The sequence below is a fragment of the Emydura macquarii genome, unplaced genomic scaffold, assembly GCF_026122565.2.
Source record: "Emydura macquarii macquarii isolate MOO-44397 ecotype Brisbane River unplaced genomic scaffold, CSIRO-AGI_Emac_v2 contig_2193, whole genome shotgun sequence".
NCBI classification, from domain to species: domain Eukaryota; kingdom Metazoa; phylum Chordata; order Testudines; family Chelidae; genus Emydura; species Emydura macquarii.
This window is the reverse complement of record NW_027132330.1, coordinates 334,034-357,805: the sequence shown is the minus strand read 5'-3', so window position 1 is coordinate 357,805 and position 23,772 is coordinate 334,034. Positions and strand designations below refer to the sequence as shown.

General features: G+C 47.2%; 1 protein-coding gene across 2 annotated transcripts in view; it reads right to left on the bottom strand.

The window, feature by feature from the left end:
- SEMA4F (ssemaphorin 4F) overlaps positions 1–23,772 on the bottom strand; it is a 137,228-nt gene that overhangs the window by 26,034 nt on the left and 87,422 nt on the right. For both annotated transcript variants that reach the window (XR_010921843.1, XM_067558854.1), the window contains exons 7-8: positions 21,991–22,133; positions 14,836–15,011 (exon numbers count right to left, since the gene is read on the bottom strand). Coding sequence is in view for 1 of the 2 variants with exons in the window: in XM_067558854.1 (XP_067414955.1) it covers positions 14,836–15,011; positions 21,991–22,133 (319 nt within the window). In the remaining variant the exon portion in view is untranslated. The remainder of the gene's footprint in view (positions 1–14,835; positions 15,012–21,990; positions 22,134–23,772) is intronic.

The window sequence follows — 23,772 nt, the reverse complement described above, 5'->3', positions numbered from 1 at the left end:
TCTCAACCCATTCCTCCGATGACCTTTGCTGTAGGTATTACTGGGACAAAGGTCTTTTTGTCTGTAGAAAGCCTGCTACCTCTGTGAAGGAGCAACACAGCAACACAGAGCCCCAAAGAGCACAGGGCTGCTCTTGAATCTTTAAGTGTAAGAAGTGCATTGTTTGTACTACTGCTAAATAAATCACTGACCTCAAAAAAAGAGGTCCTCTGTGGTTACTTCAACCTTTAGGGATTCCAGATACCTTCAGCCACAAGATCTCCTCATTGGGATGGCAGTGGCCACAGCCCTTGCTGCCACATCAGACACAACACAGCTTGAAGTGATGTCCTGCCAGTGAACTGACCTTTGGCAATGAGGCTCTTCAGCTCCTCTTGGTGTTCTTTTGGCAGTTTGTCTACCAAATTGGAGCGTCCATCCCAATTAACGAAGTCATATTTTGGGAACAGCGGTTGGTGGAAAAACAAGGTTACTTACCAGTAACTGTTGTTCTTCGAGATGTGTTGCTCATGTCCATTCCACTATACGTGAGTGCATGCCTCCGTGTACGGTTCCTGGAACTTTCTTCCCCTTAGCAGATCCCGTAGGGCCGGCTCCGGCGCCCCCTGGAGCCCCATGCATTATGCCATGGTATATGAGGCGCTGCCAACCCTACGGCCCCTCAGTCCCTTCTTTCTGCCAACTCCAGCAGCGGGGATGGGGGGTGGGTTGTGGAATGGACATGAGCAACACAGCTCGAAGAACATCAGTTACTGGTAAGTAACTTTGTTTTCTTCAAGTGATTGCTCATGTCCATTCCACTATAGGTGACTAACAAGCAATACCTTTGGAGGTGGGTAGGAGTTACCAGTGAGCTGCCCTCAGCACTGCTGTGCTGAATCCTGCGTCCTCTCTCGCCTGCTGGACGATAGCATAATGGGACATGAAGGTGTGCATCGATGACCAGGTGGCAGCTTTGCAAATGTCCTGCAGGGGTACTCTCTCCAGGAAGGCTGTAGACAAGGCTTGAGCTTTGGCTGAGTGCGCTGTGATGGTTCCCGGGAGCGGCACCCTCGCCTGCTCGTAGCAGAACTTAATGCATGATGTAATCCATGAGCATATGCGCTGGGTGGAGACAGGTGAGCCTTTCATGCGGTCAGCCACTACAACAAAGAGCTGCATCGATTTCCAAAACGGCTTTGTACGCTCGATGTAGAAGGCCAGGGGCTGTCTCACGTCCAGCGAATGCCATCTCCTCTCCTCCTCCAAACCGTGAGGTTTGGGAAAAAACACGGGGAGAAAAATATCTTGGTTACAGTGAAATTGGGAAACCACCTTGGGCAGGAAGGCTGGATGCGGCCTCAACTGCACCTTATCCTTATAGAATACTGTATAAGGGGCCTCTGAGGTCAAGCCCTAATCTCGGAGACCCTCCTAGCTGAGGTAACGGTCACCAGGAAGGCTACCTTCCATGAAAGCATGAGGAGAGGGCACAAAGCCATGGGTTCGAAAGGGGGCCCCGTGAATCTCGAGAGGACCAGGTTGAGATCCCAGGGAGGCACTGACACCTCGAGGCCTGTGGGGTGTATAGCCCTAATGATTTCAATGTAGCCCTTGAGTCCTTTAGGGCGTGCAGTTTGTCATCGGTCTTATCGGAAAAAAGACCAGCATCATCGAAAGGCAGATCCTGGATGGACTGCTGGACCTCCTGAGACAGACCCGATGACTGCAGCCAGGAACACTTCCGCATCACAATGGCCGAAGCCATGGTCCTGCTAGCGTCGTCTGCTGCATCACTGGCCGTTTGTAAGGCCGCCCCTGCCACTGCAGCACCTTCGTCTATGACCATGGCTAAGTCCACTGCTTGGTCCTGTGGCAATCCCTGCGCAAACCTCTGTAAGGAGGACCAAAGGTTCAAATTGTAACGGCCGAGGAGCACCTGGTGGTTGGTGATCCTCAGCTGCAGGGCCCCCGTAGAATAGACCTTGCGGCCGAAAAGGTCTAGTTTCTTGTTATCTTTATTTTTGGGGGTATTTCCCTGGGCCCCGTTTGTCTCGTTGGTTGGCAGCATCAACCATGAGAGTCCCCGGAGCAGGGTGGGTGTATAAAAATTCTAACCCCTCCGCAGGAACATAATACTTCCTCTTGACACCCTTAGACATAGGGGCAATCGAGGCAGGGGTTTGCCACAGGGCCTTGGCCAGCTTCAAAACGCTCTCGTGTACTGGCAGGGCGACTCTGGATGGCCCCGATGACCCTGACACACCAAAGAGGGGGTTCTCCTCCTCAGAGAGCCCCTTGAGCTCCAGATTTAAATTGCTGGCCACCCTCTTGAGCAGTTTCTGGTGTGCCTTGAAGTTTGACAGGGTGCCCTATAGTCCCTGGCGGCCTCATCATCAGTGGAAGATGAGGAGGATTGTGGGAGGGGCCCCGTGGAGGGACCCTCCTGATGGTCTGATTCCTCCTCTGAGGAATAGCCCTTGTCCGGCTGGCTCGGGGTGTGTGTGTGTGTGTGTGTGTGTGTGCGCGCGCGCGCATGCTGGTTGGCCAACTGAGAAGTGGACCGAGATCATACCCTGGCCCATCTGGGTCCCCCAAGGCCCCCAGTATGGCCACTGCCAAGGTCCTTGGGGCCATGCCGGTGCTGGCATCGGTGCCGACTGGGAAGCCTCCTGGTGGTGGGCACGGGACCCCGAGCCGCTGGATCGGTGCCTATGCTTATGGCCCCGACTGGCCCTCGTCGACGACCTGCCTCGAGATGACAAGGAGCAGGATCGTCCGTGCCGGCGGGGGGGTGAGCAGCTGTAGGAGCTGGAATAGGATCTCCGCCTGGGCGCCGAGGTCTTGCGATGGCACTTGCCCCTTGGGGATTGGGAGTGGTGCCGGCTGTGACGTCTCTGTGCCGGCCCCGACTCCAAGGACTTTGACTGATGGCGCGGTGCCGGAGGTGCCATTGGTGCCGAATCTTTCGGTACTGGGATCCTCGCCGGACTATGGTCCGGGGATCGGGACCAGTGCTGAGCGGGTCGGGTCTCATCAGGCACCGGGATCCACACTGGCCTGCGTGCTGGGGATCGAGACCGGTGCCGCACTGGACTCAGTGCTGGGGTGCGAGATCCTGAACTGCTATCCCGGCATGAGGCAGAACTGTAGCAGCGTCGCCTCGCACGTGAGCCTCTAGACCGCCTGCAGTGTCGAGGAGCTCGACGACTCAGAGTCGGAGCTGGGAGGGGAGCCCGCACTCTCTACCTCCGCGACCGTCTGAGAGGAGACCTGGACTCCTGTCTCGGCCACGCAGCGTGGGTTTACCCCGAGACACCAGTCCCTGCGCCCTCAGCCGAGGGGGGGACAGAGGCATGGGCATGCCCATGAGAGCGTGTGCCGCAGCAAACACCTCCGGTGTCGACGGCCCTTGCAGCGGCGCTCCCCCACCTCCAGGAGTTGGGGGAGGCTCCCTGCGGGGAGATGCCGGTGCACTCTCCACGGCACGTGGCTGGGGCATCTCCTGACTGGCCCCCGGCCGGACAGGTGGTGCGGAGGAGTCCTTATGGGCGGCTTCCTGTCGCTTCTGCTTTCTCGGCACCGAAGGTTGCTGATGAGACAACTCCGGTGCCGGTGGGGCGCTCCGCACCGAGGAGATGCTCAGTGCCGTAGGGGATCACACCGGTTCGGAGTCCAGCCAGAGCACGGACTCCATCAAGACTCTCCTTCTGGGTATGCGGCTTGAAGGCCTTGCAAATTTTGCATTTGTTTTGCGGTGCTGCTCCTCGAGACAATGGAGGCAGCGGTCATGAGGGTCGCTCACTGTAAATGCCTTGCTGCAAGCGGCACAGGATTTGAAATCAGTTGAGCCAGGCATGGCCCAACCTTAAGCCCCTGAGGGCTATCTATCTAATCTAACTATCTTAACACTTAACACTATTCAAACTTAACTGCTACACTTAACAACTACTGAACTAATAAACAACGGTAGAACCACGGGGAAGCTACTTGCTGTTAGCAAGAGGCAGACGTTCCAGCAACCGTTAATGGGCGGAAAGAAGGAACTGAGGGCCCGCAGCGCCTCATATACCGCGGCATGAGCGTGGCACTCCAGGTGGCACCTGAGCCGGCCCTATGGGGCTTGCTAAGGGGAAAAAAGTTCCGGGAACCAGTGCACAGGGCGCCCACTCACCTATATTGGAATGGATATGAGCAATCACTCGAAGCAGAATCAATTAAATCAATTTCTCATAGAAATTTCTTTATCTCACATCCTGTGAAAGCAAAGAGGGTTTGGAGTTGGATTTGGAATGAACACTGCCAGCGTTCCTCCAGTTACAGAGGAAGGAAACAGGGTGCCACCTCTTCAACATTCACAAAGGGTGACCAAGTATAGCTTCCTTCTGTATTCTGGATAGTGCTGTATTCATTTTTGACTAATAATCTTTGATTAAATAATTCCATTTATTCTGACATCTCATGTTGTTATTACCGTTAATAAATTCAAACATGCAACTCTGATATCCTCTTCATCAAGTCTTGAAAAACCTTTAATTCATCTGGTAAGGTTGTGGGTGGACAGTAAACTGACTTGTTTGGAGAAGAAAATATAGCAATAGGTGTGTGTTGAGTGCTCTTAGTCTGAGAAATGGTAGTCGTCACAACGATTCACCTCTTAACCCTCCAACAGCTGAGGTTGCATTGAAGGTTGACGTTCCAATAAACTTCGGGAACAATTTACCAAACGTCATGGTGGATTCTCCATCACGGACAATTTTTAAATCAAGATTGGATGATTTTCTAAAAGATCTGCTCTGGGAATTATTTTGGGGCAGTTCCTTGGCCTGTGTTATATAGGAGATCAGATTAGGTGATCACAATGGTCCGTTCTGGTCTTGGAATCTCTTAATTGGTTGAGGAGCAGGAGAAGGCTGGATCTGTTTCCTATATGAGGGATCAACAAGCATGTGGACAAGGGTGATCCAGTGGATATAGTGTACTTAGATTTTCAGAAAGCCTTTGACAAGGTCCCTCACCAAAGGCTTTTAAGCCATGTAAGTAGTCATGGGATGGGAAGGAAGGCCCTCTCCTGGATCAGTAACTGGTTAAAGGACAGGAAAGAAAGGGTAGGACTAAATGGTCAGTTTTTAGAATGGAGAGAGGTAAACAGTGATGTCTCCCAGGGGTCTGTACTGGGACCAATACTGTTCAACATATTCATAAATGATCTGGAAAAAGGGGTAAATAGTGAGGTGGCAAAATTTGCAGATGATACAAAGCTACTCAAGATAGCTAAGTCCAAAGCAGACTGCTAAGAGTTACAAAAGGATCTCACAAAATTGGGTAACAAAATGGCAGATGAAATTCAATGTTGATAAATGCAAAGTAATGCACATTGGAAAACATAATCCCAACTATACGTATAAAATGATGGGATCTAAATTAGCTGTTAATAAAAACAGAAAATATCATATTGCCACTTTATAAATCCGTGGTACACCCATATCTTGAATACTACATGCAGATCTGGTTGCCCCAGCTCAAAAAGATATATTAGAATTGGAAAAGGTACAGAAAAAGGCAAACAAAAATGATTAAGGGTATGGAAAAGCTTCCATATGAGAAGAGATTAATAAGACTGGGATTTTTCAGGTTCAAAAAGGGACAACTAAGGGGGGCTATGATAGAGGTTTATAAAATCATGACTGGTGTGGAGAAAGTAAACAAGGTAGTGTTATTTACTCCTTCTCATAACACAAGAACCAGGGGTCACCAAATTAAATTAATAGGCAGCTGGTTTAAAATGAACAAAAGGAAATATTTCTTCACACAACACACAGTCACAACCTGTGGAACTCCATGCCAGAGGATGTTGTGACGACCAAGGCTATAACGGGGTTCAAAAAAGAACTAGATAAATTCACAGAGGATAGGTCCATTAATGGCTATTAGCCAGGATAGGCAGGGATTGCTGTTTGCCAGAAGCTGGGAATGGGTGACATGATGGATCACTTGATGATTACCTGTTCTGTTCATTCCCTCTGAAGCACCTAGCATAGGCCACTGTTAGAAGACAGGATACAGGGCTAGACCGACCATTGGTCTGACTCAGCATGGCTGTTTTTATGTTCTTAAGCAAACTACAGAAATGTGTTATAGATGAAATTACCATAAAGTGGGTGTACAACTGGTTGAAAGACCATACTCAAAGTAGTACTATACTTAGGAAGGAAAAATTAAATTCACAAATACAAATCAAATGCACAACTACAAAATAAGCTAGGCAGTAGTATTGCAGAAAAGGATCTCAGGGTTATAGTGGATCACAAATTGAATCTGAGACAACGATGTGATGCAGTTGAGAAAAAGGCTAATATTCTGGGATGTACTGACAGGAGTGTCATATGTAAGACACGGAAGGTAACTGTCCTATTCTACTTGGGACTAGTGAGGTCTGAGCTGGAGTACTGTGTCACATATATTAAGGACTGTTATAAAGAGAACCATGATCAATTGTTCTCTAGTCCACTGAAGGTGGGACAAAAAGTAATCAGCTTAATCTGCATCAAGGGAGATTTAGATTCGATATTGGGGAAATCCTTCTAACTAAGGATAGTTAAGTACTGGAATAGGCTTCCAAGGGAGGTTGTGGAATTCCCATCATTGGAAGTTTTTAAGAACAGGTTAAACAAACATCTATCATGGATGATCTAGGCATAACGCAAGGGGCTGGACATCTGATTTCAGAGCCATTGGCTATTATCTTTGAAAGCTCGTGGCAACAGGGGGAGGTCCCTGAGGACTGGAAAAAAGCAAATATAGTGCCCATCTTCAAAAAAGGGAGGAAAGAGGATCCAGAGAACTACAGACCAGTCAGCCTCACTTCAATCCCTGGAAAAATCATGGAGCAGGTCCTTAAGAAATCCATTTTAAGGCACTTGGAAGAGAGGAAGGTGATCAGGAACAGTCAACACGGAGTCACCAAGAGAAAGTCATGCCTGACCAACCTGATTGCTTTCTATGATGAGGTGACTGGATCTGTGGATGTAGGGAAGGTGGTGGACGTGATATACCTTGACTTTAGCAAAGCTTTTGATACGGTCTCTCACAGTATTCTTATAAGCAAGTTAAAGAAGTATGGGTTGGATTAATGGACTATAAAATGGATAGAGAACTGGCTAGAGCATAAGGCTCAACGAGTAGTCATCAATGGCTCCATATCTAGCTGGCAACCAGTCACAAGAGGAGTTCCCCAGGGGTTGGTCCTGGGGCCAGTTTTGTTCAACATCTTCATTAATGATCTGGAGGATGGGGTAGATTGCACCCTCAACAAGTTTGCAGATGACACTAAGCTGGGGGAGTGATAGATACCCTGGAAGGTAGGGATAGAATATAGAAGGACCTAAACAAACTGGAGGATTGGGCCAAAAGAAATCTAATGAGGTTCAACAAAAAAAGTGCAGAGTCCTCCATTTAGGAAGGAAGAATCCCATGCAGAGCTATAGATTGGGGACTGATGAGCTAGGCAGCAGTTCTGCAGAAAAGGACCTGGGGGTAACAGTAGATAAAAGGCTGGATATGGTTCAGCAGTGTGCCCTGGTTGTCAAGAAGGCTAATGGCATATTGGGCTGCATTAGGAGGAGCATTGCCAGCAGGACGCAGGAAGTGATTATTCCCCTCTATTCGGCATTGGTAAGGCCGCATTTGGAGTATTGTGTCCAGTTTTGGGCCCCCCACTACAAAATGGATGTAGAGAAGTTGGAGAGAGTACAACGGAGGGCAACAAAAATGATTAGGGGGCTGGAGCACAGGACTTATGAGGAGAGGCTAAGGAACTGGGCTTGTTTAGTCTGCAAAAGAGAAGAATGAGGGGGATTTGATAGCAGCCTTTAACTACCTGAAAGGGGTTCCAGGGAGGATGGGGCTAGGCTGTTCTCAGTGGTGGCAGATGACAGAACAAGGAGCAACGGTCTCAAGTTGCAGTTGGACATTAGGAAAAAGTTTTTCACTAGGATGGTGGTGAAGAACTGGAATGGGTTACCTAGGGAGGTGGTGGAATATCCATCTTTAGAGGTTTTTAAGCTGAGGCTTGACAAAGCCCTGGCTGGGATGATATAGCTGAGATTATTCCTGCTTTGAGCAGGGGGTTGGACTAGATGACCTCCTGAGGTCCCTTCCAACTCTAATATTCTATGATTCTATCTCAAGGTGTCTTCCAGCCCTACATTTTTATGATTCTATGGTATTAGAGAAATGCAGAGAAATGATTGCAGAGAGATGAGGGGGGCCCTAAGAAAAAAGGAAACCTATTAAATGGTTTGGATTTTGGTGTTTTGTTTTGTTTTGTTTTTAATAAAGCCAACAAGCAGAGGAAGCCTAAAGAACAGTTACTTCCTCATAACTGTTGTTCTTTGAGATGTGTTACTCATGTCCATTCTGAATTAGGTGTGTGTGCGTCACATGCACCGGTGCCGGAAATTTTTCTCCTAGTGGTATTCGTAGGGCCAGCTCTAGCACCCTCTGCAGTGGCACGCGTATGTGCTCGTATATAGGATGCTGCTGGTCCCCCTCCCTCTCAGTTCCTTTTGCCAGTACCCTGTCAGAGGGGATGGAGGATGGGTTGTGGAATGGACATGAGCAACATATCTCAAACAACAGTTATGAGGTAAGTAACCATTCTTCGAGCGCTTACTCATGTCCATTCTGAATTAGGTGACTTACCAGCAGTGCCTCCAGAGGTGGGCAGGAATTCATGGCTATGAACATTGAAGCACCGCTCTGCCATACCCAGTGTCGTCCCGAGCTTGCTGTGTGTCGGCATAATGGGACATAAATGTATGTATCGAGGACCACGTAGCAGCTCTACATATGTCCTGAATGACCACACGCACCAAAAAGGCTGCTGAAGAAGCCTGTGCTCTTGTGGAGTGGGCAGACAGGGAAGCTGGGGGCAAGACTCCCACTTGTTCATCGCAGGACCGGACACAGGCCGAGATTCAGGACGAGATCTGCTGAGACAATATTGGTTGTTCCTTCATCCAATCAGTGATCGCAACAAAGAGCTGCGTGGAGATATGGAATGGCCTGGTCATATCGATGTAGAATGCCAATGCTCTCCTCATGTCGAGAGTGTGAAGATGCCTCTCTTCATTGGATTTGTGAGGCGTCGAATAAAATACTGGCAGGAATATGTCCTGGTTCACATGGAAGTGGGAAACTACTTTCAGCAAGAAAGCTGGGTGAGGACGAAGCTGTACCTTGTCCTTAAAGAAGACCAAGTATGGCGCTCCGAGGTCAGGGCTTTCAACTCAGAGATCCTCTGTGCTGAGGTGACTGCCACCAGGAAGGTCACCTTACAGGACAGATGCATAAGGGAGCAAGAAGCCAACGGCTCAAACAGTGGTGCCATAAGCCTTGAGAGGACGAGATTTAGATCCCACTGGGGAACCGGGTCCCATATTGGAGGAAAAAGCCTCTCCAGGCCCTTGAGGAACCTAGATGCCATTTCATGGGAGAAAACTGACCTGCCTTGGATCAGAGGATGAAAGGCCGAAATTGCCGCCAGTTGCACCTTAACAGACATGAAAGCCAGGCCCTCCTGCTTCAGATGAAGCAGATAATCCAGGATCAGATGAATAGGGGATTCAGTTGACGAGATGTTTCGACTTGTCATCCAGCAGGTGAAGCGTTTCCATTTGGCTAAATAAGATGCTCTCGTAGAAGGTCTTCTGCTCTCCAGCAGGATCCTCTGGACTTGGGCCGAGCAGTGGCACTAATCCCTGATCAACTCTCTCTCTCTTTCACAGCGCATCCACACTGTCAGACGCAGAGTGGCCAGATCCAGGTGGAGCAACCAGTCCTGGTCTTGAGAGAGAAGGTCTGGCCTCACTGGGAGCAACCAGGGTCGGGCCACCAAGAGCTCCGACAGCATCCCTAACCAATGCTGTCTGGGCCAAGCTGGGGTGATCAGGGTGACCTGTGCCCCGTCCCTCTTGATCTTCACGAGGACTCCGTGTATGAGAGGTATCAGGGGAAAATCATACAAGTGACCCCTTGCCCATGACAAGAGAAAGGTATCTGGCAGGGAGGCATCCTCCGCTCCCAAGAGGGAACAGTACCAGATGCACTTCTCGTTTTCCTTGGTAGCAAAGAGGTCTACTTGGGGAGTTTCCCACCTCTGGAAAATGCTGTTGGCTACCTCCTGGTGCAGAGACCACTTGTGGTAAGAACGGAAGGATCTGCTCAGACAATCAGCCAGTGTATTTTTCCAACCCGGCATACGGACTGCCTCCAGATGGGTGTTGTGATTCACACAGAACTCCCACAGATGCAGGGCCTTGTGACATAGGGCTGAAGACCTGGCTTCTCCTTGCCTGTTGATATAATACATGGCTGCTGTGTTGTCCATTAGGACTCTTACCACTTTGTTGGAGAGGTGTTGAAGGAATACCTTGCAGGCCAGGTGAATCGCCCTGAGCTCTCTGACATTGATGTGGAGAGAGACGACTCGTCCCTGGAGCAGACCCTGAGTTCTCAGGGCACTGAAGTGGGCACCTCAGCCCACTTCCGAAGTATCTGACACCAATGACAGTCAGTCTGAGAGCCATGAACGGTACCCCTGCCAATACATGCCACGGTTCCAGCCACCAAGACAGGGAAGTAAGTACGTGAGGAGGGATTGTGAACAATCTGTCCAAGGAGTGTCTGACTGGGGCGTAGATGGGGCAAGCCACAACTGGAGTGGTTGAAGTCGCATCCTGGCATGCCAGACCATGTATGTACATGCTGTCATATGCCCCAGGAGACAGACAACTTCTTGCCATGGTGAGAGGGTAAGCTGTTAGTTGGGCTATAAGCCCTGACAATGCCAAGAATCTGTCTTCATGCAAGAGCGCGTTGGCTTGAGTAGAGTCTAGGACTGCCTCTATGAACTCTATCCTTTGAACTGGTGTTAATAAACGAGCAAAAATCGATATTAACAGGCCCAGTGACTGGCAGATGTCTTTCATGATCTCAATGCTGTATCGGACCTGCCCCCATGAATGACCCTGGATCAGCAAATCATCCAGGTAAGGAAAAACCTGCACTCCTCAGCACCTGAGGTGGGCCACCACTATTGCCATGCATTTGGTGAATACACACGGTGCGGTGGAGAGGCCAAATGGTAGGACCGCAAATTGGTAGTGTTAGGCGCCCACAGTAAATCGCAGGAATCTCCTGTGGCCCAGGAAGATTGCAATATGAAAGTAGGCATCCTTTAAATCGAGAGTGGCATACCACTTGCCCAGATTCAGGGAGTGGATGATAGCCGACAGGGTGACCATACAAAATGTTAGCTTCTTGAGTTATTTGTTCAAAGCACGTAGGTCTAGAATGGGCCGCAGTCCCCCTTTGGCTCTGGGGATCAGAAAGTAGAAACCCTTTCCTCTCAATGCTTGAGGGACCTCTTCCACAGCACCCACACACAGCAGTACCTCCTGAATGAGGAGTTGCTCATGAGAGGGGTCCCTGAAAAGGGACTGGGAGGAAGGGTGGGAGTGAAAGAAACTGGGGGATATAGCCAGAAGCCACGGTGTTTAGAAACCAGCGATCCGTCATAATGGCCCTCCAAGTGGGAAGGAAAGATGCTAGGCGGGAAGAAAATAATCCGGAACTTAGATCCTGAATGCACTCTGGTAGGTCGCTCTCAGGCGCACCTTCAAAAGCCTCGCTTTCCCCAAGGGGTGGTGGTTCAGCTCTGCTCTCGAGGTCTGTGAATTGCCTCGACAGCACTTATAGTTCTTGTGCCTCTTTCTGTAGGGCTCCGTCTGGGGCTGACCCCCGAATCGCTGCTGTTGAGAGGGCCTGAAGTGCCTCCTGGATGAAGACAGAGTGTATAGGCCCAACAATTTCAAAGTGGCCCTTGAATCTTTAAGCCCATGCAGCCTGGCATCAGTGTGGTCTGCAAAGAGGGTGGAACCCTCAAACAGAAGGTCCTGGATGGATAGTTGGACTTCCACTGAAAGGCTGGACAATTGGAGCCAGGATGCTCTCCTCATCGACACTGCAGAGGCCACTGTCCGCGCCACCAAATCCGCTGCATCCGATGCTGCCTGCAGGGAGGCTCTGGCCACTGCTTTCCCTCCCTCCAGGATTGCCTCAAATTCCTGCTTGGAGGACTATGGGAAGGAGTCAGCGAACTTCTCCAGCGACTGCCAGATATTAAAATGATAGCGTTCTAAAAGCACCTATTGATTTGACACTCTCAGCTGTTGAGTAAACTTTGCGACTAAAGTTAGCTGCCACCACAATTAGCAAGCCCAGGGATAGGCGCGTGTACAGATATTCAAACCCCTTGGCAGGCACAAAATATTTCTTCTCTGCCCATTTAGACATGGGGGGGGCAGGGAAACTGGGGTGTGCCACAGCGCCATAGCGAGCTTCAACACCCCATCGTGCACCGGGAGGGCCACTCTGGAGGGAGCTGTGGATGCCAGGACTCCAAAGAGTTCATCTATTGGTTCAAACAGTTACTCTATTGTAAGGCCCAGGTTAGCTGCTACCCGTTTCAACAGGTCCTGGTGCGCCCTGTAATCGTCTAGGGGGCAGCATGGGAGGGGCCCGCGACAACCTCATCTGGCGAGGAGGATGAGGAGGCAGGAACCTGAGAGTGAGCTGGATCTACCTCCCTGGCCGGGGTGGCAACCGAAGGGCTGCCTGAAAGAGTCCTCATGGTCCAACTCCATATGCACCTCCGATGCCGCACCAGGGTCCCTAGAGGGTTGCAATACTGAGGAGTTCACCGATGACTGAGTATGTATATGTCCTTGCGTCCACCCTGCCATCTGTGGCAGCATGGGGAACTCAGCTTGGGGGATTGTCCCTTTGGGAGGACGACCAGTTCCTCTCCCAAGTCCAGGGAGCCTCTGGGGGCACCGACGCCACATGTTTTACCGCACCACCTCTTAACCGCCCAGACTCTGGAGATGAGGAGCGGTGCCAAGAACCCAAACGCTGTTTGTGTCTAAACCTCAACTTGTCCTTGGGTTTCTTGTAGAGGCTCTCGTGGTGTCTGGAGATTCTCCGCGGGGGCTCATAGGGCGGTGCCGGGGGCTTGATGAGCGTTGCTGGTGTTCTTCGGACCAGTACTGGTGATCAGCACCTAGCACCCAGTGACCAAGACCCAACCCTGACCTGTGCCGATGCAGTACTGCGGAGCAGTGCTGGGACTCTGGCGACCGCTCTGAAACTGGTGTGGAAGGGAGGGGTTGTGGCGGAACCAGTGTCAGTTTTTCCTTTGATTGGCCCCCAACCTGGGCAACTGAACTTCAGTGCCCTGCTCTACCCTCCTACGGTGTAGGTGGCACCAGCAAGGCCAACAGGTCCTTCATTGCCTGGAACACCTCAGGTGTAGAAGGGACTAGAAGACGGCATTGGCCCCTGCCACTCCCGGCAGTGGCATCAGTCGGCAGTGGCATCAGAGTCAGGCTTGATGCCCTTACAGGCAGAGGTATTCTTGGGGCCGAATTGGCTTTCCCCGAGGTGCCCAAGCTCTTTTTAGCCGACTTTGGCTCTTTCTCAGCATGAGCCTTTCTCTTCCTCAGTGCCGGCAATGTTGATCAGTGCCATGTGGGCACTGGCACTGGGGGAGCGTTTCTGATCGACGCCGCTATACTTGGTGCCGAGTTCGACCGCGGCTCTGACACCGGCCTGAGAACCAACTATGAGAAGGGCCTTGAACCGAATGTCTCAGTCCTTCTTGGTTCTGGAGTGAAACCCTTTACGGATCTTACACTTCTCGTGAAGATGGGCTTCCCCCAGGCACTTCAGAGAGCTCTGGTGCGAGTTGCTCAAAAGCATAGGCTTCTTGCACAAAGTGCAGGATTTAAAACTCAGGGACCAGGGCATGCCCCGACCCTCGATAAATAGCTAATTAACTAACTACCAACTACTAACTAACAAACTCTAAAACAGTAACTATATACACTATATAAAACAAAGAACCACTAGGAATACTGTTTCTTGCAGGAGCAAGAGAGTATTCCAGCACCGTCATGGGCGGTAAGGAGGAACTGAGAGGGAGTGGGGCCAGCAGTACCCTATATACGAATGCATATGCACACCACTGCAGAGGGCGCTAGAGCTGGCCCTACAGATACCACCGGTGCATGCGGCGTACACACACCTAATTCATAATGGGCATGAGTAAGCACTCGAAGAAGAACTAAACTAACTTTACCTACTGTAATACTAATTATAGACATTATTAACTAATAGTTAAGTCGCACAAAGCATGGGACATGGACACTGCAGGGATTCTGTCCCACAGCCATGGGCTTTAAGGAACTGAGAGCGGTAGCTGAGCCCACTCAACCCTGTATGCCTTTGGTAACGCAAGTGCATCCAGGATGCAGGCATGGCCCCAATGGACACTTCTATTCAAAAAAGAAACTGAACTTGCACGTATGGGGCTGTGTGCGCGTCAAGAGTGGAATCTGTGTAGACAATCACTCAAGGAGAAACCAAAGTTTCCCAAAACACAGTATTTCCAAATTAATATGATCTGAACGACAAACAAGATGAACAACCCTAACTAGGAGTGAAGAGAATAAAAGCAGTCAGTGGACTAAAGGACCAGGATGCTCCCACTTGCTGTTTTAGCACTTGTAAGGAAGTGAGAAGTTGTGAGGATTTTGCCTCCTTATTGTATATTTGCATGGAACATCGCATTGTTCAAGACGCCTCATGGCCCCTGCGGGTCACAGATTTCTACAGGGACTCAGACTTGGTGTGCAGAGCACACGCATGTCACGAGACTTAGGATCACTCTCCCTTGCATACTGAGTTCACTTTCCCTTTAACGAGCACCAGCATGAGCCAGGAAATGGCACTCACCTCTGGGCTGAGAAGATACCATAGAACACAGCAGAAGTCCAGTTCAGGGAATGCAGGGTAAATACATCCTTCAGTAGATTGAAATTAGTTCCACTCTCTGGATCTGAGCAAACCAGCTGTGTCTTCAGGAAAGTTGTCCACCGCTTCTGCAGGGTCTTCAGGCCTCCCAAGTCCCCCTAGAAAGTGAGCAGAAAGGAGACATTTACACTCAGGTAAAAGAGGATTCTTCTGCTGCTCAGCTTCTAGCAAGAGCTTATCTTAACTCACCCAAGCACCTTGGGTATTCCTCTGTTCAAGCATTAGCACTGTTTTTCACTAGGGGCTTCTAGGAACAACAGGTCCATTCCAGTGTCCTCGAACACAGGAGAAGGCAGCCCCAAGATTAGGGCACAATAGCTAGATAAAGTCATTCTGGAAATAAGGCATGCATTTTTAACCATGCGGGTAATTAATCTTTGGAACAATTTACCAAGGGACATGATGGATTCTCCATCATTGACAAATTTTAAATCAAGATTGGATGTTTTTCTAAAAGATCTGCTCTAGGAATGATTTTGGGGGAAGTTCTCTGGTCTGTGTTATACAGGAGATCAGACTAGATGATCACAATGGTCTCTTCTGGCCTTGGAATCTACAAAATACATAGGAATGAAAGAATAGGGGAGTGGCACTATATGTGAAAGAAAGCATAGAGTCAAATATAGTAAAAATCTTAAATGAATCAAACTGAACCATAGAATGTCTATGGATAGAAATTCCCTGCTTGAATAATAAGAGTATAGCAGTAGGAATATACTACCAACAACATGACCAGGATGGTGACTGTGAAATGCTCAGGGAGAGTAGAGGTTACAAAAACAGAAAATCCAGTAGTAACGGGGGATTTCAACTATCCCCATTGACAGGGTACACATCACCTCAGGATGGGATGCAGAGGTAAAATTTCTAGACACCATTAATGAAGGCTTCTTGGAGCAGCTACTCAAGGAACCCACAAGGAGAGAGTTAATTCTTGATTTAGTCCTAAGTGGAGCACAGGATCTGGTCTAAGAGGTGGGTGAATACTGAACCACTCAATAATAGCGACCATAATGTAATTATGTTTAACATCCTTGTACGGGGGAAAATACCAAAGAAACCCATCACAATAGCATTTAACTTCAAAAAGGGGAATGACACAAAAATGAGGTAGCTAGTTAAATAGAAATTAAAAGGAACAGATGCAAGAGTGAAACACTTCCAGGCTGCATGGAAACTTTTTAAACATATCATAGAGGCTCAAACTAAATGTATAACCAAAAATTTTAAAAAAATTTTTAAAAACCCAGTAAACAGACCAAAAAAATGCCACAATGGGTAAACAAGAGTTAAAAAGGCCGTTAGATGCAAAAAGGCATCTTTTAAAAATTAGAAGTTAAATCCTACTGATAAAAATAGAAAGGAGCATAAATTCTGACAAAAGAAAATTAGGCAGGCCGAAAAAGAATTTGAAGAGCAACTAGCAAAAGACCCAAAAAAAAATTGACAGCAAAAATTTTTGTAAATACATCAGCAGCAGAAAGCCTGCAGACTGACAGGCAGTGGGGCCACTGGATGATCAAGGTGATAAAAGAGCCATAAGGAAGCCAAGGCCATTGTGGAGAAGCTAAATGAATTATTTGCATTGATCTTCACTGCAGAGGATGAGAGAGAGATTCCCACATCTAAGCAATTCTTGTTAGGTGTCAAACCTGATGAATTGTCACAGATTGAGCTGTCAATAGAGGGGGTTTGGAACAAATTGATAAATTAAACAGTAATAAGTCACCAATACCAGATGTTATTCACCCAAGACCTCTGAAGGAACTCAAAGATGAAATTTCAGAATTACTGACTGTGGAATGTAACCTATCACTTAAATTAGCCTCTCCTCTACCACATGACTGGAGGATAGCTAATGCAATACCAATTTTTGAAAAAGGCTCTGGAGGCAATCCTGGCAATTACCGGCTGGTAAGCCTAACTTTAGTACCAGGCAAATAGGCTGTAACTATAGTAAAGAAAATAATTATCAGACACACAGATGAGCACGATCTGATGGGGAAGAGTCAACATGGCTTTTGAAAAGAAAAACCATGCCTCACCAATCTACTAGAATTCACTGGGGGGTCAACAAACATGTGCACAAGAGTGATCCAGTGGATATAATGTACTTAGATTTTCAGAAAGACTTTGACAAGGTCCCTCACCAAGGCTCTTAAGCAAAGTAAGCTGTTGTGGGGAAGCAGGGGCAGAAAAGTCCTTTCTTGAGGGAAGGTCGTTTCCTAGATCAGTAACTGATTAAAAGATAGGAAACAAAAGGGTAGGAATAAACTGTCAGTTTTCAGAATGGAGAGAAGTAAATAGTGGTGTCTCCCAAGGGTCTGTACTGGTGACCAGTACTGTTCAACATATTCATAAATGATCTGGAAAAAGGAGTAAACAGTGAGGTGGCAAAATCTGTAGATGATACAAAACTACTCAAGATAGCTAAGTCCAAAGCAGATTGTGAAGAGATACAAAGGGATCTCACAAAACTGGGTGACTGGGCAACAATATGGCGATGAAATTCAGTGTTGATAAATGCAAAGTAATGCACATTGGAAAACATAATCCCAGCTACACATACACAATGATGGGGTCTAAATTACCAGTCACCACTCAAGAAAGCTCTTGGAGTTATTGTGGATAGTTATCTGAAAATATCTGCTTAATGTGCAGCAGCAGTCAAAAAAAGCTAACAATTTTAGGAACCATTAGGAAAGGGATGGATAAGAAGTAAATATCATAATGCCATTATATAAATCTATGTATGCCCATACCTTGAATGCTGCATGCAGTTCTAGTCATTGCATCTCAAAAATGATGTTAGAACTGGAAAAAAGTACTGAGAAGTACAACAAAAATGATTAAGGGTATGGAAAAGCTTCCACATGAGGAGAGAGAAAGACAGACTTTTCAGCTTGGAAAAGAGATGGTAATGAAGGGATATGACAGAGGTCTATAAAATTATGGCAAACACAATGAGAGTCCTGTAGCACTTTAAAGACTAACAAATTTAATTTCTGCAGGCATAAGCTTTTATGGGCTGTAACCCCACTGTAAAGCCAATGAAAGCTTATGCCTGCAGAAATTACATTTGTTAGTCTTTAAAGTGCTACAGGACTCTTGTTGTTTTTGCCGTATACAAACTAACACGGCTACCTCTCTGGAACTTATAAAATTATGAATGGTGTGGAGAAAGTGTTATGTATCTCTACACATAAACACAAGAACCAGGGGTCACCCAATGATATTAATAGGCAGCATGTTTAAAACAAAAGAAAGTACCTTCTTCACACAATACACAGTCAATCCTTGGAACTTGTTGCCAGGAGATTTTGAAGGCCAAAAGGATAATTGGGTTATAAAAAGAACTAGATATGTTCATGGAGAATAGGTCCATCAGTGGCTATTAGCCAAGATGGTAAGGGATATAACCCCATGCTCTGGATGTCGATAGCCCCTGCCTGCCAGATAGTGGGAGTAGACAGCATGAGATGGATCACTCAGTTGCCCTGTTCTGTTCATTTCCTCTGAAGCACCTAGCATTGGCCACTGTTGAAAGACAGGATATTGGGCTAGAAGGACCATTGGTCTGATCCAACCCAGTACGGTCATTCTTATTGTAAATCACTCTCAACAGACTGAGAACAGAATGAAAGCAAGCTTGTCATATTTCACAAGCTAACGAAACTGGGAATTGTCTGTGTCACTGCTAACACAACATATTACACAACAGATGAGCACATGCAGCAGTACCTGGTTCAGTCCCAGAATATGAGAGAGAATTCATGAACTCATACAGAAAAATGATAAAAGACAAAACCACCCTGTCACCTGTGGGTGAACACTTCTCACAAAGCAATCACCTTATATCTGACCTATCAGTCCTCATGTGTGATGCTGTATGATTGAAATGACCATGTATATCATTGATATTGCCAGTGTTAGACAATTGCAACAAATCTTGTACAAAGCACATCATGTAATGTGTCAATGGAAGTTATGATTTGCTATGAAGGATTATCCTGTTTATATCCATGTATCATTTTTGTACCTGAAGTTATGAATATTGGCTATATACCTGTATCACCACTGTGTTTGTTCCTGGGGTAACACTCACAAGATACTTTATATTCAGTCTAGCCAGCACACTGTGAATGGACTTTTCAAGCTTGATTTCCCATTAATGACACTTAACTCTCACAATGGGCCATCAAAGAAATTCATCCTGCCCAGTAAGCCTGTCTGTGGATGCTTCAACATGGATATGGCCAATAGCTGTTTCTGAGACTCATCAAGGATGTGTGATATGGTCATGTGACCCTGGACCCTGCCAGTAACTTTCCACAAACAGATGCTGAAAATTTGAAATAGAAAATTTCCAGGCACATGGCAAAGGGTATAAAAGACCCCTGGAATGACTCCATTTTGTCTTTTTCTGCTTTGATTCTCTGGACTGTGGATTTACAACTAAAAGGAGCATATTGGGTTATGGATAGAGGATCTTCTAATCTTTTGGAAGCTACCAGAGAAACTTTACAAACTAGCAATCTATAACATCACTGCTACAGACCTGACATAAGAACACTGCAATTATTGTATCTCTTGAGATCAGAAGAACCTTTTGTTTGATGAAATAGGTTTTCAGAAACCATTCATCATAAAATCGAGTATCTGGGTGGTGAAATAAGGCCTGGAATGTCTAAGGAGATTGCTTTTTTGACTTCTTGTTAACCCATGTGAGGAGACAGATGTTTACTTTTGTTACTAGCTTGGTATAATCTTATGATAGAATAACCAGCAGTGTGCGGTAAGTGTGCTCCATTTCTCAGCACTCTGTCCTGAAGCTGGCATTCTCAGCTGGGCCCCCTGAGGCACAGTTACACTCATTCTCGAGAGAAACCTGCACAACACTTTCAAAAGACAATCCTGGAAGCTTAAATTCATTACTCTGCTAGACACCAAAAATCATGGACTGAACAGAGACACTGGATTTATGGCTTAATACAACCACATGTAACCCATTAAATCCCCCTTTTTGGCCTTACTACTGCAAAAGGTGTAAACGGGCAACTTCACCTTGAATGGTCCCTTAGAGTCTGTGCGAACTACTTATGCTAAACAATCTGTTTCACCTTCCATTTTGCTGTGACGTTGGAAGTACCTTTCTAGACCTGAAGAAGAACTCTGTGTGACTCGAAAGTTTGTCCATCTCCACAACAGAAATTGGTCCAATAAAATATATTATTTTGCCCTCCTTGTCTCTCAGAGGAGTGCAGTGCAGCACCTTGCAAAACAAATAGTGACAGACTCCCTGACCATGGAATTTACAATGCTAATAAAGGTGAAGCCCTACCTGTGCTACTCAGCAAGGTGGATTTAGATTCTGTAACATTCTGCTGTGGCAGACTTGAAATTTTGCAGTAGATTTAGATAAATTAAAAATGAGGCATTTTTATTAAATATGAATGTGATTAGGCAGTATGGCAACCCATGTTCTTTATTTTTATACTATTGTAGAACCTACCGAGCCTTTAGTACTGAAAGTTTGACTTCTGCTTCCGATCAGCCCATGATGCCAGCCTCCATAGCCCACTTGTAAATGTTCAGACAAGCACCTTCTGTGCTTTCTCCCATGCTGCCTCTGGAGCTTGGAAGGTACTCCTCACAAATCTCTGCAAAACCAGCTCATTGCCCTCCCTCAAATGCCTTCTGAAAACTGCTGTGAAGCCTACAAAAAACTTGACAACATTTAAGCTGCTGGTTCATGGATACCACTGCCTTTTGTACTGAGCAATATAGCCTCATTGTTTCCTTGTACTGCCCATCTGTCTGTGTCCATCTGTCATCGCTTGTCTTATACTTACATTGTAAGTTCTCTGAGACAGTGACAGCCTCTTGGTTCTGTATTTGTACAGTTCGCAGCACAATGAGCTCTTGGTCCATGTCTGGGGCTCCAAGGCACTAGTATAGAAATAATAATAAATAAGAGCCCAATCGCACATCAGAGCCCTGTTGTGCTGAGCGCTGCATAGACATGAGAGAGAGGCACTGTCCCAAAGAGTTCATCACTTAAGAGAAGCAGCAACAGGTGATTAGTTTTATTTTTAAAAGTCATTCAACAAGCAATCACCTTTAATGACACTGGCAGTCCCTGCCTAGCCCTTCAAGCTGTCTGTTTACTAAGGACATCACAGCAGATGTGGGTCTTGGAAAGGATTATGGAGGAGGATAGGGTAGTGTCTTTTGGACTTGCTCAGAGAGGGAAAAGGTGGCTTGGAGGAAAGCACCAAGATGCTAGTGGGAGACGCAGACAAGCAGGACATGGAAGCTGACATGTGGCAGAGTAGGGGAGGCTGCATGAGAGGCAGTGCAGAGGAAAGAACAAGCAAGAATGTCCAGACAAGCAGCATGGGCTGAGGAAAGAGATCATGGAGAAGTAAGAGGAGATGAGGCAGAGAAGCAGTGCAGAGAACTAGGAGTTCAAGGGGAGTCCACAAGATGCACCAGGAGCTAAAACACACTCTGGGGGTGAGGTAAGTTAATTTTGCAGTGGAGGTTTGGACAGAGGAGAGGTAGGTGAGCGTCAGGCAGGCCAGAGAGGAGGAATTTGCCATGGTGGGGGTGCAGATGGCAAATGCCAAGACTGGAGTTTGGCAGTGTGGATGGAGAGGAGTGGACAGAATCTGGAGATATAGCAGAGCTCAGTTTAGTGACAGAATCTGATCAGGGATGGAAGATGTTCTTCAGCAAAACCCAGAGAGCAGAGAGGCTCCAACTCAACATTAACACCACTGCCTCCTTGCGGTGGCAAGATACATTGTGCTGCTGATGGTGCAGTCATCTGAATAAGATGTAAAAGTGAGGTCCTGGCCACACACCATCATTGCAGATCCCCTAGGTGCTTTCAGCAGAATCAAATTGTCAGTTCTGGTGTCCTGGCCAAATTAGGGTAATTACTTTTTACCACATCCTGCTGAGAGTGGCAGACACCCTAGGACCAGCAGGCAGCCTTCACTCTGCACTGAAACTGCCAGGTGCCTGTGAGGCCATCCCTCCCTTCTGCACTGAGAGAGCTCTAGGGGGTGGTACCTTGCAAACTCTGGCCACGCGTGGAACCTTCACTTGTTCATAGAAGTTGTACTCTCTGGCTGTCTCCGTGAAGAAGAAGTAGATTTTGTCGTCCTCTCCACTATCGCTCCCTCTCAGGAAAGCAGAGCCCACAAAGTCAGGATCTATGAACACAAGTGAGAGACAATCACAACAGGAAATGAACTATCTGAGGTTCAGATGCTGAACAAGGCGGGGATTCCCACCCCCAGGTGACTGCCATTGTTTCTGGGCAAAGGGTCCAGAATATTGATATCATCCCTCCTTGCCCGGCCACTCTGAGGGGCCAAGAGGAGGCAGGATTCACTCAGCATCTTCTCTGTGTGTCATCTACCATTGATGCTCGCCGAGCCTAGGGTGCTAGGTATCCAGTTTTCAACCGAAAAGTCCTTAGCTGGTCTGAGAAGTTGCTGCTGCCTGACAGGGCTGTCCCTGAGGAGATGGATGAGCAGCTCCTCCCTCCCCCTTGGCTCTGGGCTGTGGGAAATGTAAATTCCCCAGCTGTGTGGGCTGTGGCTGGTCTGTGCTTGGCAGCAAGAGAGCTGTCTGTATTGCTCTGTCTGCCCCAACCACTTTGCAGAGCAAGTCTAATGAGGTTCCCAGTTGCCTACTCTAGCTGGGCGGCTGAAAGCCAGTGCACCATTAGAAACCCACATATACAAATTAAGAATGCATATATTTGCTTGCTAATAATTTTCCAGAAGGTAATATAAATCAAAATTAAAAAGTAAGTGGGTGTTTGATGATGATTGGTGTGACATTGTATTCCGCATGAATTTTATTTACTGATTAAAGTTATTAGTTCTTATATTAAGGCTCCAAAACTGATATAGGAAAGTGAATGCAAAGTAATGCACATTGGAAAACATAATACAGCTATATAGATACAAAATGATGGGATCTAAATTAGCTGTTACCGCCCAAGAAGGACCTTGGAGGCATTGGTGAAGCCGCATTTAGAATATTGTGTCCAGTTTTGGGCCCCCCACTACAAAAAGGATGTGGACAAGTTGGAGAGTGTCCAGCGGAGGGCAACAAAAATGATTAGGGGGCTGGAGCACAGGACTTATGAGGAGAGGCTGAGGGAACTGGGCTTGTTTAGTCTGCAAAAGAGAAGAGTGAGGGGGGGATTTGATAGTGGCCTTTAACTACCTGAAAGGGGGTTCCAGGGAGGATGGGGCTAGGCTGTTCTCGGTGGTGGCAGATGACAGAACAAGGAGCAACGGTCTCAAGTTGCAGGGCGGGAGGTCTAGGTTGGACATTAGGAAAAAGTTTTTACTAGGAGGGTGGTGAAGCACTGGAATGGGTTACCTAGGGAGGTGGTGGAATCTCCATCCTTAGAGGTTTTTAAGCTGAGGCTTGACAAAGCCCTGGTTGGGATGATATAGCTAAGGTTAGTCCTGCTTTGAGCAGGGGGTTGGACTAGATGTCCTCCTGAGGTCCCTTCCAACTCTATGATTCTATGATTCTATGATTGTGAATAGTTCTCTGAAAACATCCGCTCAATGTGCTGCACCAGCCAAAAAAGCTAACAAAATGTTAGGAACATTAGGAAAGGGATAGATAAGATAGAAAATATCATAATGCCTCTATATAAATCCATGGTACGCCCACATCTTGAATATTGTGTGCAGCTCTGGTTGCTCCATCTCAAAACATATATTAGAATTGGAAAAGGTACACAAAAGGGCAACAAAAATGATTAGGGGCATGGAACAGCTTCTGTATGAGGAGAGATTAAAAAGACTGGGACTTTACAATTTG